Raw genomic sequence first — 15,685 nt, 5'->3', positions numbered from 1 at the left:
CATGAGCCACCACGCCCAGCCAACAGCAGATATTTTTAAAGTTAAAGAATCTGTTTTGTTTTGTTTGAGAAAGGGTCTTGCTTTGTCGCCCAGGCTGAAGTCCAAGTGGCGTGATCATAGCTCACTGCAGCCTTGACCTCCCAGACTCCAGCTTGCAATCTATCTCTTGTGGTTTATTTTGTTTCGTTTATTCAAGAATCTGTAAACATTATACAAATAGGAAGTATTCATTGGAGAAAAGCAGGAACTTCATTTTTTAAAAGGTTAAAATTGCTCATAATTCTGCTACCCACAGATAACTACTGTTAACATTTTGGCATATGCCTCTCCAGACTTTTTTCATTACAAATAATTTATATGTATTTGCCAATACAAAAAACTGTTCCATAAATACTCTTGTACTGTGCTTTTTTTCTTTTTTTCCTTTCCTTTTTTTTTTTTTTGAGATGGATTTTCCCTCTTGTTGCCCAGCCTGTAGTGCAATGGCACAATCTCAGTTCACTGCAAACTCTGCCTCCCAGGTTCAAGGGATTCTCCTGCCCCAGCCTTTCAAGTAGCTGGGATTACAGGTGCCCACCACCACACCCAGCTACTTTTTGTATTTTTAGTAGAGATGGGACGCCATCTTAGCCAGGCTGGTCTCGAACTCCTGATCTCAGGTTATCCACCCACCTCAGCCTCCCGAAGTGCTGAGATTACGGGTGTGAGCCACCCCGCCCAGCCTTTTTTTCACTTCATGGTAGGTTGTAAACCTATTTGTATGCAAAAAAAAAAAAAAAAAAAAATCCTTCTATTAGGTTGAAACGTGAAATTACCCAAATTCAAATAGTTTTGACCTACAAAAACAGCAACTGCGATACATTGCAATTCAATGTCAGTTTTTTGTTTTTTTTTTTTAAATATAGTGACAGGATCTTGCTATACTGCCCAGGCTGGAGTGCAGTGGCTTGATCGTAGCTCACAGCAACCTTGACCTCCTAGGCTCAAGTGATCCTTCCATCTCAACTTCCCAAGTAGCAGGGACCACAAGTGCACACCACCACACCTAGCTAATTTTTTTTATTTTTCATAGAGATGGGGTCTCACTACGTTGCCTGGCTAGTCTCCAACTACTGGGCTCAAGCAACCCTCCTACTTCACCTTCCCAAAGTGCTGGATAATAGGCATGAGCCACCGTGCTCAGCCCTCAGTACAAAATTTTTAAATGGCTACTGAGTTTATAGTCCTTTGAACATTGCATAATTTATTCAATATTACGGTTATTATTGGATGTTTATATGGTTTCCAATTTTTAATACAAATTATAAAAATATTGCAATGAAGGCCAGGCACAGTGGCTCATGCCTGTAATCCTAGCACTTTGGGAGGCTGAGATGGGTGGATCACCTGAGGTCAGGAGTTCAAGACCAGCCTGGCCATAATGGTGAAAACCCATCTTTATAAAAAATATATATATATATTGCAATGAAAACCATTCTTTGTAGACATCTTTATTTAGTTTATTGGGAAACATTTCTATGTTAGATAAAAGGAATGCACATTTCAATAGCTTTTGTTGCTGGGCATGGTGGCTCATGCTTGTAAGCCTAAGGGAGGCTGAGGCAGGAGGATCGCTTTGAGCCCAGAAGTTCGAGATAAGCCTGGGCAACATGGCAAGACTCCATCTTTATACAAATAAAATGGCCAGGTGCAGTGGCTCGCACCTGTAATCCCAGCACTTTGGGAAGCTGAGGCAGTAGGATCATGAGGTCAAGAGATCGAGACCATCCTGGCCAACATGGTGAAACCCCATCTCTACTAAAATACAAAAATTTGCCGGGCATGGTGGCACACACCTGTAGTCCCAGCTACTCAGGAGGCTGAGACAGGAGAATCACTTGTAACCAGGAGGAAGAGGTTGCAATGAGCTGAGATTGCACCACTGCATTCCAGCCTGGAAACAGAGTCAGACTCCATCTCTAAATAAACAAACAAATAAAATAAAATAAAATGGCCAAGCGTGATGGCATGCACCTGTAGTCCCAGCTACTCAGGAAGCTGAGGTGGGAGGATCGCTTGAGCCTGGGAGGTCAATGCTGCAGTGAGCTGTGATAGTGCCACTGTATACCAGCCTGTGCAAAAGAGTGAGACAAAACAGCCTCAAAAAATAAAAATAAAAATAAAATCTTTTGTTGAATAGTGAGTGTACATTTGCTTAGAATCCGGAAGCTGGTTGGTACGAGGTAAGTCTTTTTCCTACTCCTAAAGAGGTGTGAGAGTGTCAGGGGCCAAGCAGGTTACTGCTTCTTGTTAAAGGACACTCAGAAGGCAGGGAAGTGAGATCAGAAGGGAATGGAGAAAGCGGAGAAGCAGCCAGGCATTACGGCTTGGAGTAGGGAAGATTTAGGAGGCACTTAATGCTTGTACGACAAAAAGGTGAACATATGCTGGCTATTCACCAGTGAACTTCAAATGGCCTCTAGCAACCTTTAGAATGGACACAGGGCAATTCTGTGCTTATTACTCAGATACATAAAGGAATGTATGGAGGATTTTTTCTCTTTTAACCTAGTTCTTTTTTTTTTTTTTTTTTTTTTATGTGGAGTCTCACTGTCACCCAGGCTGGAATGCAATGGCACGATCTCAGCTCACTGCAATCTCTGCCTCCTGGGTTCAAGCGATTCTCCTGCCTCAGCCTACCCAGTAGTTAGGATTACAGGCACCCGCCACCACACCCAGCTAATTTTTGTTATTTTTAGTAGAGACGGGGTTTCACCATTTAACATAGTTCTAATAGAAGAATTTGGTCATTCGTAGGTAAAATATAAAGTAAAAGTAACAAAAACATAGGCTTTTTCTCTGCGTAGGTAAAACTAATAGCTGTTAGAAGCGGCCTCTAAGACAGCCCCAGTGATTCCCACCTCCTGGAATCCACAGCCGTGTGGAATCTCCTCCCCTTGAGTATAAGCTGGATTGCTGACTTGCTTCTAATGAATAGAATATGACACCACAAAGGCTGGGTGCAGTGGCTCAGGCCTGTAGTCTCAGCACTTTGGGAGGCCAAGGCGGGCAAATCATCTGAGGTTGGGAGTTCAAGACCAGCCTGACAAACATGGAGAAACTCTGTCTCTACTAAAAATACAAAATTAGCAGGCTGTGGTGGCACATGCCTGTAATCCCAGCTACTCGGCCGGCTGAAGCAGGAGAATTGCTTGAACCCAGGAGGCAGAGATTGTGTGAGCCGAGATCGTGCCACTGCACTCCAGCCTAGCAACAAGAGTGAGACTCCATCTCAAAAACAAAACAAAACAAAACAAAACAAAAGAATATGAAGGCTGGTTGTGGCAGTTTATGCCTGTAATCCCAGCCCTTTGGGAGGCCAAGGTAGGAAGATTATGAGGTCAGGAGTTAGAGACCAGCCTGGCCAACATGGTGAAACCCCATCTCTACTAAAAATACAAAAAATTAGCCAGGCATGGTGGCAGATGCCTGTAATCCCAGCTACTCAGGAGGCTGAGACTGGAGAATTGCTTGAACCCAGGAGGCAGAGGTTGCAGTAATCTGAGATTGTGCCATTGCACTCCAGCCTGGGTGACTGAATAGGACTCCTTCTCAAGAAAAAGAAAAAAGAATATGACACAGCAATGGGATGTCACTTTTGAGATAAGATGATTAAAAGATGGTGGCTTCCATTTGGGTGTTCTCTCCCACTCTTTCCTGGATCACTTGTTTCCAGGGGAAGTCAGCCCCATGTCATGAGCCAGCCCGGTGGACAGGCCCACGTGGGTGAGTGTGAGAGACGATCATCTAAGTCACGGCTGCAGGCCCAGCTGGCTGCTCTGCTGTAGTCCGTGAAAGCCAGAACCATCCATTTCAGTTGCTCCCAGATTCCTGATCTGCGGAAACTGTGAGATAACAGCTGTTAAACCATCACTGCTTTCAGACACAAGTTTTGGGTTAATTTATGACACAGCAGTGGTGAACAGAGACAAGAGCTATCTACCGAGTATTCACTGTGCAGTGGCTGACAGCACTTTACAGGTACAGATTCATTGGGTCCTCACAATGACAAGGTCAATGAGTTTTATTACTATCCCCATTTTCAGTTGAGGAAACTGAGCCCCCAGGCAGGGTTAATAAACTTGCCCAAGGTCACAGAGTTAGAAAATGGTGAAGCTGGAACCTGTTTTTTTTTCTTTTGGAGATGGAGTCTTACTCTGTTGCGCAGGCTGGAGTACAGTGGCACAATCTCAGCTCACTGCAACCTCCGCCTCCCAGGTTCAAGCTATTCTCCTGCCTCAGCCTCCGAAGTAGCTGGGATTACAGGCATACACCACCACACCCAGCTAATTTTTTTATATTTGTAGTAGAGACAAGGTTTCACCATGTTGGCCATGCTGGTCTCAAACTCCTGACCTCATGATCTACCCACCTTGGCCTCTCAAAGTGCTGAGACTATAGGTGTGAGCCATTGTGCCTGGCCTGAAGCTAGGATCTGACCTGGGACAATCTGGCACCAGAGTCTATGCTCCTATAATACAGGTTAAAAAATAGCTGCTCATAGTTCACTGGCTAGACTTGCATTATTTGTCCTTGCCTATAGCAAGCAGTTTGGCAAAGGATACCAAGTCATTTCAACTTAACAGATTTACCACTCTCTCGGGAGCCTGAGGCAGGAGGATCACTTGAGCCCAGGAGTTCGAGGCTACAGTGACCTATGATTGCACCACTGCGTTCCAGCATGGGCTACAGAGTGAGGCCCAATCTCTGAAATAAAACAAAAACAACAACAAAAAAAGATTTATCACCCACTTTCCCTGTTAGGGCTAGGGAGAGGCTGAGCTTCCTCTGACATTAACAGTTCTGTAAATTGGGTGAACAAATCTTAATTACAAAAGAGGAAAAGCGTTAATAGTTGTTGTGCTGGGTGGTAGCGAACTGCGTTGTTACTTCTGTAGCACAAGTTAGGCTGTATTATTACTGTTATTATTGGAGGGAGACAGAGAAGAAAGGGAATGTATTGGGTTTTGGTTATAAGGGCAGAAACAGGTTCACCAATGATTATATTCATTTCCTCATGCCTGCTCTTGCCAAGGTGGGTGGCTTTCTTGAACTCAAGAGTTTGAGAGCAGCCTGGGCAGTATGGTGAAACCTGACTCTACAGTGACAAAAAATTAGCTGGGCATGGTGGTACATGCCTGTGGTCCCAGCTACTCCGGAGGCTAAGGTGGGAGGACTGTATGAGCTCGGGACATCAAGGCTGCAGTGAAACAGGATCCTGGCACTGCACGCCACCCTGGGTGACAGAGTGAGACCCTGTCTCAAAAAGAAAAAAAGAAAGAGCTGGTTGCAGTGGCTCATGCCTGTAATCCCAGCACTTTGGGAGGCTGAGGTGGGCAGATCACTTGAAGTGAGGAGTTAGAGACCAGCTTGGCCAACACGGTGAAACTCAAGCTCTACTAAAAATACGAAAAATTAGCCAGGCATGGTGGTGCACACCTGTAATTCCAGCTACTTGGGAGGCTGAGGCAAGAGAATTGTTTGAACCCAGGAGGTGACAGTGAGCCAAGATGGCACCACTACACTCCAGCCTGGGCGACAGAACAAGACTCCATCTCAAAAAAAAAAAAAAAAAAAAAAAAATGAGGCCCGGCACGGTGGCTCACGCCTGTAATCCCAGCACTTTGGGAGGCCGAGGCGGGTGGATCACGAGGTCAGGAGATCGAAACCATCCTGATCAACATGGTGAAACCCTGTCTCTACTAAAAGTACAAAAAATTAGCTGGGCGTGGTGGTACATGCCTGTTGTCCAGCTACTCGGGAGGCTGAAGCGGGAGAATTGCTTGAAACTGGAAAACGGAAGTTGCATTGAGTCGGGATCGTGCCACTGCACTCCAGCCTGGCAATACAGCGAGCCTCTGTCTCAAAAAAAAAAAAAAAAAAAAAAAAAAAAGGCCGGGCGCGGTGGCTCACGCCTGTAATCCCAGCACTTTGGGAGGCCGAGGCGGGTGGATCACAAGGTCAACAGATCGAGACCATCCTGGTCAACATGGTGAAACCCCGTCTCTACTAAAAATACAAAACATTAGCTGAGCATGGTGGCGTGTGCCTGTAATCCCAGCTACTCAGGAGGCTGAGGCAGGAGAATTGCCTGAACCCGGGAGATGGAGGTTGCGGTGAGCCGAGATCGCGCCATTGCACTCCAGCCTGGGTAACAAGAGCGAAACTCCGTCTCAAAAAAAAAAAAAAAAAAAAAAAAAAGAGTTCGAGGTTTCAGGGGGCTGTGTTTGTACCACTGCACTCCAGCTCTGGGCAACAGAGCAAAACCATGTCTAAAAAAAAAAAAAAAAAAGAAGAAATATTGATGACCTTCCAAGTGTATTGGATTTATCTGGGGATATGATACTCCTTGAAGAGGAGCATAGAATCTAGTTGGAGAGTTAAAAGGGATACTCATGAAAAGATATGCTGATAATATTTAGAAATGCATATCAAATGACAAATATTAAGAACTTAGAATCAGTTTATAGTTTACTTATTTATTTTTTTGAGACAAGAGTCCTGCTGTCACCCAGGCTGGAGTACACTGGTGTGATCTCGGCTCCCTGCAACCTCTGCCTCCCCGGTTCAAGCAATTCTCCCGCCTCAGCCTCCTGAGTAGCTGGGATTACAGGCATGCACCACCACTTCCAACTAATTTTTTGTATTTTCAGTAGAAATGGGGTTTCACCTCGTTGGCCTGGCCGGTGTCAAACTCATGAGCTCAAGCAATCTGCCTGCCTAGGCCTCCCAAAGTGCTGGGATTACAGGTGTGCGCCTCTGCACCCGGCCCAGTTTATAGTTTAAAGTTACTCAAAATAATCCTCTGAGTCCCAGAGTTTTAGAGCTAAAAGAGAGCACAGGCTGGGGGTGGTGGCTTATGCCTGTAATCAGCACTTTGGGAGGCTGAGGTGGGCAGATCACCTGAGGTAAGGAGTTCAGGACCAGCCTGGCCAGCACAGTGAAAACTTGTCTCTACAGACATACAAAAATTAGCCAGGAATGATGGCGGGTACCTGTAATCCCAGCTACTTGGGAGGCTGAGGCAGGAGAATTGCTTGAACCCAGGAGGCAGAGGTTGCAGTGAGCCAAGATTGCGCTACTGCATTCCAGCCTGGGTGACAGAGTAAGACTTGGTCTCAAAAAAACAACAAAAACCTGACACCTCTAAAAGCTGAGTGAAGCTGGCTGGCCATGGCAGAAGGAGAGCCTGTGGGAACCCACCATAGCTTGGTAGTGCTTTGAACCTCAATTTCATTGTCTTTAAAATAAGTGACTTTCAGAAGTTGATCTGGTTTCCAGTGTTGAGAGAAGCTGTAGCTGAGAGTGAAATGGAATCACGAAGAATGTTCTCACTTAAACTGACAGTGATCAATCCATTTGCTGAGGCCAGGCCTCTCTTACCAGTGAATTAGAAAATTCTAAAAGTGGGCCAGGCACGGTGGCTCAAGCCTGTAATCCCAGCACTTTGGGAGGCTGAGGTGGGTGGATCACGAGGTCAGGAGATCAAGACCATCCTGGTCAACATGGCGAAACCCCGTCTCTACTAAAAATACAAAAAAATTAGCTGGGCATGGTGGCGCGTGCCTGTAATCCCAGCTACTCAGGAGGCTGAGGCAGGAGAATTGCCTGAACCCAGGAGGCGGAGGTTGCGGTGAGCCGAGATCGTGCCATTGCACTCCAGCCTGGGTAACAAGAGCGAAACTCCGTCTCAAAAAAAAACAAAAAAAAAGAAAATTCTAAAAGTGCCATGGACCTTAGAGCCTTAGAGAGAAGTCATTGTCCTAGACTGAGTACTGAAAAATATTTTTCTGCATAAAAGCTTGAGTAATGTTCTAGTTGTCCAGGGTTAGATATGACCCTATTTACATAAGCATCCCTTTCCCTGCTTTGGCTTGGCTGGGGCCTGCCCTTTGTGCTAACTGCCACCTAGTGGTGTTTCAACGAATGAAACAACTTATTTTACCGGTTGGCATCCCAGGTCATTTGCTATTAGCATGCATCTGTCCATATGTGTGTATATATCTACATAGATTTTTTAATTTTTATTTTTGTTTTGAAACAGGGTCTTGCTCTGTCGCTCAGGCTGGATGGTGCAGTGGTGTGATCTTGGCTCACTGCAGCCTCAACTTCCCACCTCAAGAGCTCCTCCCACCTCAGTCCCCCAAGTAGTTGGGACCACAAACACGTGCCATCACGTGTGGTTTTGTAGAGACGGGGTTTCACTGTGTTGGTCTGGTCAGCCTTGAACTCCTGGGCTCAAATGATCCACCTGCCCCAGCCTCCCAAAGTGCTGGGATTATAGGTGTAAGCCAACACACCCAGCCATTCTTTTTTAAATTTTATTTTTTACTCTTTTTGCTGAAACATCTAGGAACCCAAGACATGTATGTATTTCAATGAACATTTTATTTATTTATAGCAGTTTTAGGCTTACAGATAAGTTACAAAGAGTGCAGAGAGCGCCTGTATTCTCACCTACTTTCCCCGATTGTTATTTCACATTTCCATGGTACATTTGGCTCCTCCAGGAAACTAACACTGGCACATTACTGTTAACTCTGACTTCCTAACTATACCTGGGTCCCACTCTTCCACTCATGCCCTTTATCTGTTCCAAGATCCCTTCTGGGACACATTACATATAGTTCGCCACCTCTATCCTTAGTTTCTAGTCTGTGATCTGCGATGGTTTCCTTTCTTTTTTCTTTTTGAGGTGGAGTCTCGCTCTGTCACCCAGGCTGGAGTGCAGTGGCACAAGATCGGCTTACTGCAACCTCTACCTCCTGGGCTCAGGCAATTCTCCTGCCTCAGCCTCCCAAGTAGGTTGGATTAAAGGCACACGCCACTATGCCCAGCTAATTTTTGTATTTTTTTTTTTTGAGACGGAGTTTCGCTCTTGTTACCCAGGCTGGAGTGCAATGGCGCGATCTCGGCTCACCGCAACCTCCGCCTCCTGGGTTCAGGCAATTCTCCTGCCTCAGCCTCCTGAGTAGCTGGGATTATAGGCACGCACCACCATGCCCAGCTAATTTTTTGTATTTTTAGTAGAGACGGGGTTTCACCATGTTGACCAGGTTGGTCTCGATCTCTCGACCTCGTGATCCACCCGCCTCGGCCTCCCAAAGTGCTGGGATTACAGGCTTGAGCCACCGCGCCCGGTCTAATTTTTGTATTTTTCGTAGAGACGGGGTTTCATCATGTTGGCCAGGCTGGTCTCAAACTCCTGACCTCAGGTGATTCACTTACCTTGGCCTCCCAAACTGTTGGGATTACAGGTGTGAGCCACCACGCCCAGTTGAAACATAGCTATTAAGGGGAGTATATTTTATTTTACATGATTCCATAAACAAAAATTATGCAGTTTTTTTAACCAGATACATGTCAGAACACCTTAAGAACGGCTTTCTGCTGGGCGTGGTGGCTCACGCCTGTAATCCTAGCACTTTGGGAGGCCAAGGTGGGTGGATGACCTGAGGTCAGGAGTTGAAGACCAGCCTGGCCATCATGGAGAAACCTCATCTTAAAAAAAAAAAAAAAAAAAAAAAAAAAAAAAAAAAAAAAAAAAAAAGAACAGCTTCCTGGAATCAGACTATGAGCCCTTGCCCCTGGCATTGAATCTTTCTGAGCCTCAAGCTTCTCATCTGTAAAATGGGGAAACAGTAGGTTTCTGATCGGTTTCTGAATAAGGCAGCACAGAATACATTAAGATCAAGAACTCTGGAAGTATCTGAGCCTTGCCACTCACTAGCTGTGAAACCCTGGGCAAGTTACTTAGCTTCTCAGTCTCTTCCATACACTGGGGAAAATAAGACTGAGCTTGTGGGGGGACCAAACATGTTTACTGGTGCTCCGTATCTGGTGTTCAACACAGTGATCATCACTCACCCTGAATAGACCTCCAGCGCAGGGACTGTAGTCTAAACGTAATGACGCAGTCTTAAGCCTTCAGCTCAGTGCCTCACATATGGAGAGGTGCAACACATCTTAACACCTGTTTGTGCACGAACTCACCATGTCTGCTTCCCACTACTGAGGGGGAAGTGAGCGGCCCGTGTCACAGTGCCTTGCATGCTCCAAATGACTACACATATATAAACAAGATCAGAATTACACCTTCTACTCTATTCGGAGTCCATATGCCAGCTAATATTACAGTAGAAGCAGTAATACAATTGTTTTACTGCTTCAGCAGAAGGTCCCCTCAGCAATCTCACTTAGAAAACAATTTCCCACCCCTCAGCACAAAGAGGAAGGAATCCAAGGAACTAAGTCTCTGTAGGTTCAGTGGTTTGCAGATTAATGCTTTGGGAACTCTTTATTCAAATGAAATCTCTCTTGGAACCCTGGTATAAACAAAACAGACAAAATCATTTTATTAGCATTTTTTTATTTTAGAAGTTCACACCTATAATTTCATAACAATTGTGAAAATGATACTGAGAACTAGATATTTTGATAATACATAGCAGAAATCTGTGGTTAAAGATGGTCACTGCAAACTTTAATCAGCATTCAATTCTGCCTTTTGCTTTTGTACAGAATCAATAAAATTCTGATTCATACAGATAATAACTTAGTATCTTAACTTCTCATAAAACGCTTCTCATAAAATGCTCATAATCTTCACCATAAATGTAGGTCAGTACACACCTAAAAATTGTTAATGATCCAACACGGTCACATGTGACATGGCACACTTGCACTTGGTACCAAACAAGCTGACAGTTTAATGAGATCTGATCAGCATATGCACCTGAGCCTTGTCTGTCCCCTCAGAGCACTGTACACAAGTAGTTAAAGAACTTTTATACAATAAGAAATTCACAGGGATGAGGATAGGCACAGTGGCTCACACCTATAATCCCAGCACTTTGGGAGGCCGAGGCAGGTGGATCACTTGAGGTCAGGAGTTCGAGACCAGCCTGGCCAACATGGTGAAACCCCGTGTCTACTGAAAATACAAAAATTAGCTGGGTGTGGCAGCACACACTTGTAGTCCCAGCTACTAGGGAGACTGGGGCAGGAGAATCACTTAAACCCAAGAGGTGGAGGGTGCAGTGAGTCAAGATCACGTCACTGCACTCCAGCCTGGGCGACAGAGCAAGACTTGGTCTCAACGACAACAAACAAGATATTCACAGGGATGAATTTAAGTAGGTAAATAGCAGTGTAGAACTACATCCTTCCTAGTCAATGACACCTTTAGATCTTAAATAGGCACAGAAATAACAAAGGGCGTATACCGAGTAACTTGGCAGTACAAGGTAAGGAATTTATGTGTCTTGTACAAGAGTATACAGACTGTTCTACTTTCATGCTCTGCTCACTGCCATATCCCTTCGTGATTCCCTGAGATTCAGGTGAAATGACGGTCTAATATTGCCTGGAGAAGGGCCTCCTCCTCCTCAACTGCTTCATAATCCTTTATTAGTACCAGTAACTGCAATAAACTAGGGGCTGGGCCATCCTCTGGCAGATTAAGCTCTCTGCGAACTGTTCTGTGGACTGCACCAGCAATGACTTGGTCTAGGCGGGCCTGATTCACAGCATCTCTCTCAATTGCTCCTTTTTGTACCAGCTTCTGTAACAAAGGCTCCAGCCTTAGTACATAATCCGACAACTTTTCTTCCTCCTTCTGGTAAGTGGTTAGAAATTTGTCATGCAACTCTCTAGGACTATCTGTAACCCCAAATACCTGCTCAAGAGCCTGCAGGCATTCATCGACAGTAATTAAAGGATTGTTTATCTTGAGGACACGAATAACATCAAGTGCTGGGCCTCGAAGGCTCTCTAGCACTCGCCTTCTCTTCTCTTCATCTGACACCTCCCACACCTTTAACATCTGAGTAGTATGAAACAGCCAGGGTTCAAATTCTTCTTCTTCCGGTTCTGGAGAATCACTGCCTGAGAACACGCTCAGCTTTTTATAGTAGAAGTACTGCAGGGCAGGCTCAAGAGCCTCATTTAATGCCTGTGCCAACATAGGGGCCCACATTTCTGGGATCATGCCCTGCCCTAGGTCTAAGGAGCCATTTTCGTATCTAAGAGCTCTGGTCAACTCACCCATTGTCATGCCCTCTCCCTCTAAAAATTCATTTAATCTGCTTAGAAAATCATTATCTGGGTCGGGGGTCTTAAAGATCACTCTCCAGATACCCCCCTTTCCCGGTATCTCCTTAGGGACCAGTGCACGACTAGTCTCCGCAGCAAGCCCTACTAGGGCTACTTTGCAGTTCTCATCCCTCCTGAACATCCTTCCAAGCAGCCTGTACTCCCCTAGGGGAGCTAAACCAGCCTGCAGAGCCTCCTCGATTTCTGCCACACTGCAGCTCTCGGGGATGCCGGCAATCAACAGCGCTTTCCGAGGGCTCATGTCCATCCCCCTGCACCAGTCTTCTAACAGCCTCAAAGTCATGGTGACCGAAATAACAGACTTAAGTTCTAAATAAATATTCCAGACCACAGGCAGCCACCGCAATTCAAAGTATTCCTCCGCGGTACCCCAGAGAAATCTCGTCAACGTGGCGAGGTCCAGCAGCCTGCAAGACAGAGGAGACAGGTTAGTCAAAGGTGCCAACGTCCAGGGCACACGTGCAGGCCTTAAGCCCGGAGCATCCTGCACCCCGCGGCGACGCCATGTCTGCCGCATTGCGGCGCGCGCCCCTCCCCCTCCCAGCCCAACTGCGTAGCGGTTGTCGTACCTACAGGGCCGCACCGGGCCCGCTTCCCCTCACCGTGATCTAGTGCTCCGTGCTCGCGTCCGTGCGCCGGTGGGCAAAGTGCCAGGCCAGGCCCAGAGAAGGCGCGGGAGGGCGGGCTCCCCTAGGCTCGGACAGACAATCGGGGGCCAAAGCGACCGATGCTGGTCCTCCAAGTCCCTGCGATGCTCTCCGCAGCAAGGAGTGATGGGGCGATGATAGTCACGAGCGGGCACCAGAGGGCAAGGCTGAGGATCGCTGAGTCGCCAGGCCCAGACAACCGCCAACCTGAAGGGACGCGCTGGCACCTGCAACGCCAGAGCCGGGGATCCAGCCCCTATTCCGGCCGCTTTGTTCTCACTCAGAGAAGCTGCGCGGTGGGCAGCGGCACTCTGACGTCATGAGTGGGGCGGGCCTCTGGGGGCGGGGCGCGTACGCTTCCGGCCCGAGCCGGAAGTCCCGACTGCGGCGGTATCCGGGACGGCGGGCGGGCTGGCCACCCGGGACAGGAAGGTGAGATCCGGGATCTCAGCTTTGCAGGCAGGCTCTGCCGGCGGCCGCTGACTGGCGCTGGACTCGCGGCGCTGCAGGAAGGCGAGGCCGAGGCCTGGCGCTGCCTGCACAGCCCTAGTCGCTGCGTGCCGGTGCTGCAGCTCGGTAGGGGGCGGGGCCGGCCGCCGGGAGGCCCAGGTGACTGGGGCGCCTCCCGGCCCGGTCGGGTTCCCAGAGTGGGTCCCCGGCGGCGGCGACGGGGACCGGGCAGCGCGTGACCCGCCGCAGTCACGCTGTTCTTAATCACTAGTAGCTGGTGCTTCAGGCTGGCGGCGCTCACCTCTCTCTGAGCCGGGTGACCCAGGGGATTTATTTTTATGGTGGCTTTCTCTGAAATGCCAAAGCCACCCGATTATTCAGAGCTGAATGACTCTTTAACGCTTGCCGTGGGAACAGGAAGATTTTCGGGACCATTGTAAGTGCTTAGGAGTTATTGTCTTAACTCGGGGTCTTGACTTGTAGCACCCGTGTTCACGTCTGAAGCAGTACTGTTAAGCCAGAAAGTATTTCATCTGTCAAAGTGAAATGCGCTGTGGGAAACTAGCTTAATTCCAGTTTCTGGAGGGCGGGTATTCTGAACCTGTTTAAGTAGGATGCAGTGGTTTATTCTGTGGGATTCCCATTAAAAAGCAGAACTCGGCTCATGCCTTTAATCTCAGCACTTTGGGAGTCCGAGGCGGGAGAATCACCTGAGGTCAAGAGTTTCAGACCAGCCTGGCCAACGTGTTGAAACCCCGTCTTTACTAAAATTACAAAAATTAGCTGGGCGTGGGGGCGGGCACCTGTAATACCAGCTACTCGGCAGGATGAGGTAGGAGAATTGCTTGAACCCGGGAGATGGAGGTTGCAGTGAGCCGAGATCGTGCCACCGTACTCTAGCCTGGGCAACAGAGCGAGACTCTCAAAAAAAAAAAAAAAAAAAAGAATATATACTGAAATATTTTTTTCCACTTGCTTGTAACTATTACATAAAACAACCTGCAAGTTTTACATTTCTTAATAGGTGTTACATTTAATTATTTTAAATCTTAAGTGTGTTAGTGGAATATTTTAGAATTCTTGGAGATAAAGCAAGCACATTTGGAATAGTTGCCGTGACAGCATTACTAGACCCTAATTGTATTTTTTTTTTTTTTAATTTGAAGGCACAGAGCATGGAGAATGATGAACTTCCGTCAGCGGATGGGATGGATTGGAGTGGGATTGTATCTGTTAGCCAGTGCAGCAGCATTTTACTATGTTTTTGAAATTAATGAGACTTACAACAGGCTGGCATTGGAACACATTCAACAGCACCCTGAGGAGCCCCTTGAAGGAACCACATGGACACACTCCTTGAAAGCTCGATTACTCTCCTTGCCTTTTTGGCTGTGGACAATTATTTTTCTGGTACCTTACTTACAGATGTTTTTGTTCCTTTACTCTTGTACAAGAGCTGATCCCAAAACAGTGGGCTACTGTATCATCCCTATCTGTTTGGCAGTTATTTGCAATCGCCACCAGGCATTTGTCAAGGCATCTAATCAGATCAGCAGACTACAACTGATTGACACATAAAATCAGTCACCGTTTTTTCCCTATGATTACAAAACTGCCAGTACTATATGGAGTCTGATCACAAGACTGCAGTTTCTTCACAGATCTCAGGAAGTTGTGGTGGGGCAGAGGCTTTTTAAAAACATGTGATTAGGGGGCTATCTTTATCTGAATAATGAATTTTTAGGTAAAGCCTGAGATAGAGTACTACAAAATCATGTTGATGACTTCAGACTTTGGAAGTTAAATCTTACCTGTTATTTGCATTCTTTAGAAACTTGACTAAGTACCTGAATTCATATTTCTATTTTACTGTTTAACATAGTGATGATTCAGAAATTTTTCCTTTGGGGAAAAAAATGACTATGAACATTTCCATTGTGTTATGTGTAAAAAGGTCCAGATATGATCATAAAATTTAAATTTTATACAATTACTTGGCTTGCTTTAAAATTCTTCACACTAAAACACCAATTCATTCTGTTGTAGCTAAGCCAACTGTTTATACTTGGTATCAGCTTGAGGAATTGCTTAAAGTTACTGAGGTGTTGGCTGTCTTGATAAGCAGAATTCATTCTTCCTCTTGGTAATAGCTAGCTAAATTATTATTAATGCTACAGGTTTTATTTTTTATATATTTTTTATTTTAGTGGAGAATGAGGTCTCGCTGTATTGCCCAGGCTGATCTCAAACTCCTGGGCTCAAGCTTTCCTCCCTGCTCTGGCTCCCTAAGCGTTGGGATTTCAGGTGTAAGCTCTCATACTCAGCTATTTTTAATTAAAAAAATTTTTTTTTCCATGACTTGTGACAGTCTCAGGAGGCCCTGAGAACATGTGCCCCAATGCTACTGATTTAGAAAACTATTTGGGGAGGCTGGG

The 15,685-nt window shown here is 46.3% G+C and overlaps 2 protein-coding genes across 4 annotated transcripts; one reads left to right on the top strand and one right to left on the bottom strand.

Annotated features, from left to right (window-relative positions):
- Nucleotides 1-10,391: 10,391 nt before the first annotated feature.
- Nucleotides 10,392-13,137, bottom strand: MOAP1 (modulator of apoptosis 1). Of its 2 annotated transcripts, none has more exons than XM_010350551.3 (2): nt 12,723-13,137; nt 10,392-12,560 (listed from the first exon to the last, which is right to left on the bottom strand). In XM_010350551.3, the coding sequence occupies exon 2, from the start codon at nt 12,434-12,436 to the stop codon at nt 11,378-11,380; it is 1,059 nt and encodes a 352-aa protein (XP_010348853.1). In that variant the 5' UTR covers nt 12,437-12,560; nt 12,723-13,137; the 3' UTR covers nt 10,392-11,377. The 2 variants fall into 2 exon arrangements, with proteins under 2 accessions (XP_010348853.1, XP_003939886.1); XM_003939837.4 differs by having other exon boundaries at nt 12,756-13,137.
- Nucleotides 13,138-13,171: 34 nt separating this feature from the next.
- LYSET (lysosomal enzyme trafficking factor) lies at nt 13,172-15,240 on the top strand. 2 transcript variants are annotated; one of them, XM_003939840.4, is made up of 2 exons: nt 13,172-13,232; nt 14,417-15,240. In XM_003939840.4, the coding sequence occupies exon 2, from the start codon at nt 14,433-14,435 to the stop codon at nt 14,826-14,828; it is 396 nt and encodes a 131-aa protein (XP_003939889.3). In that variant the 5' UTR covers nt 13,172-13,232; nt 14,417-14,432; the 3' UTR covers nt 14,829-15,240. The 2 variants fall into 2 exon arrangements, with proteins under 2 accessions (XP_003939889.3, XP_003939888.1); XM_003939839.4 differs by lacking the exon at nt 13,172-13,232 and adding an exon at nt 13,239-13,686.
- Nucleotides 15,241-15,685: the final 445 nt, after the last annotated feature.

This window comes from Saimiri boliviensis, chromosome 2 (assembly GCF_048565385.1).
Source record: "Saimiri boliviensis isolate mSaiBol1 chromosome 2, mSaiBol1.pri, whole genome shotgun sequence".
Taxonomy (NCBI): domain Eukaryota; kingdom Metazoa; phylum Chordata; class Mammalia; order Primates; family Cebidae; genus Saimiri; species Saimiri boliviensis.
Note: the sequence above shows the minus strand (reverse complement) of the source record. Positions and strands in the feature narration are given on the sequence as shown.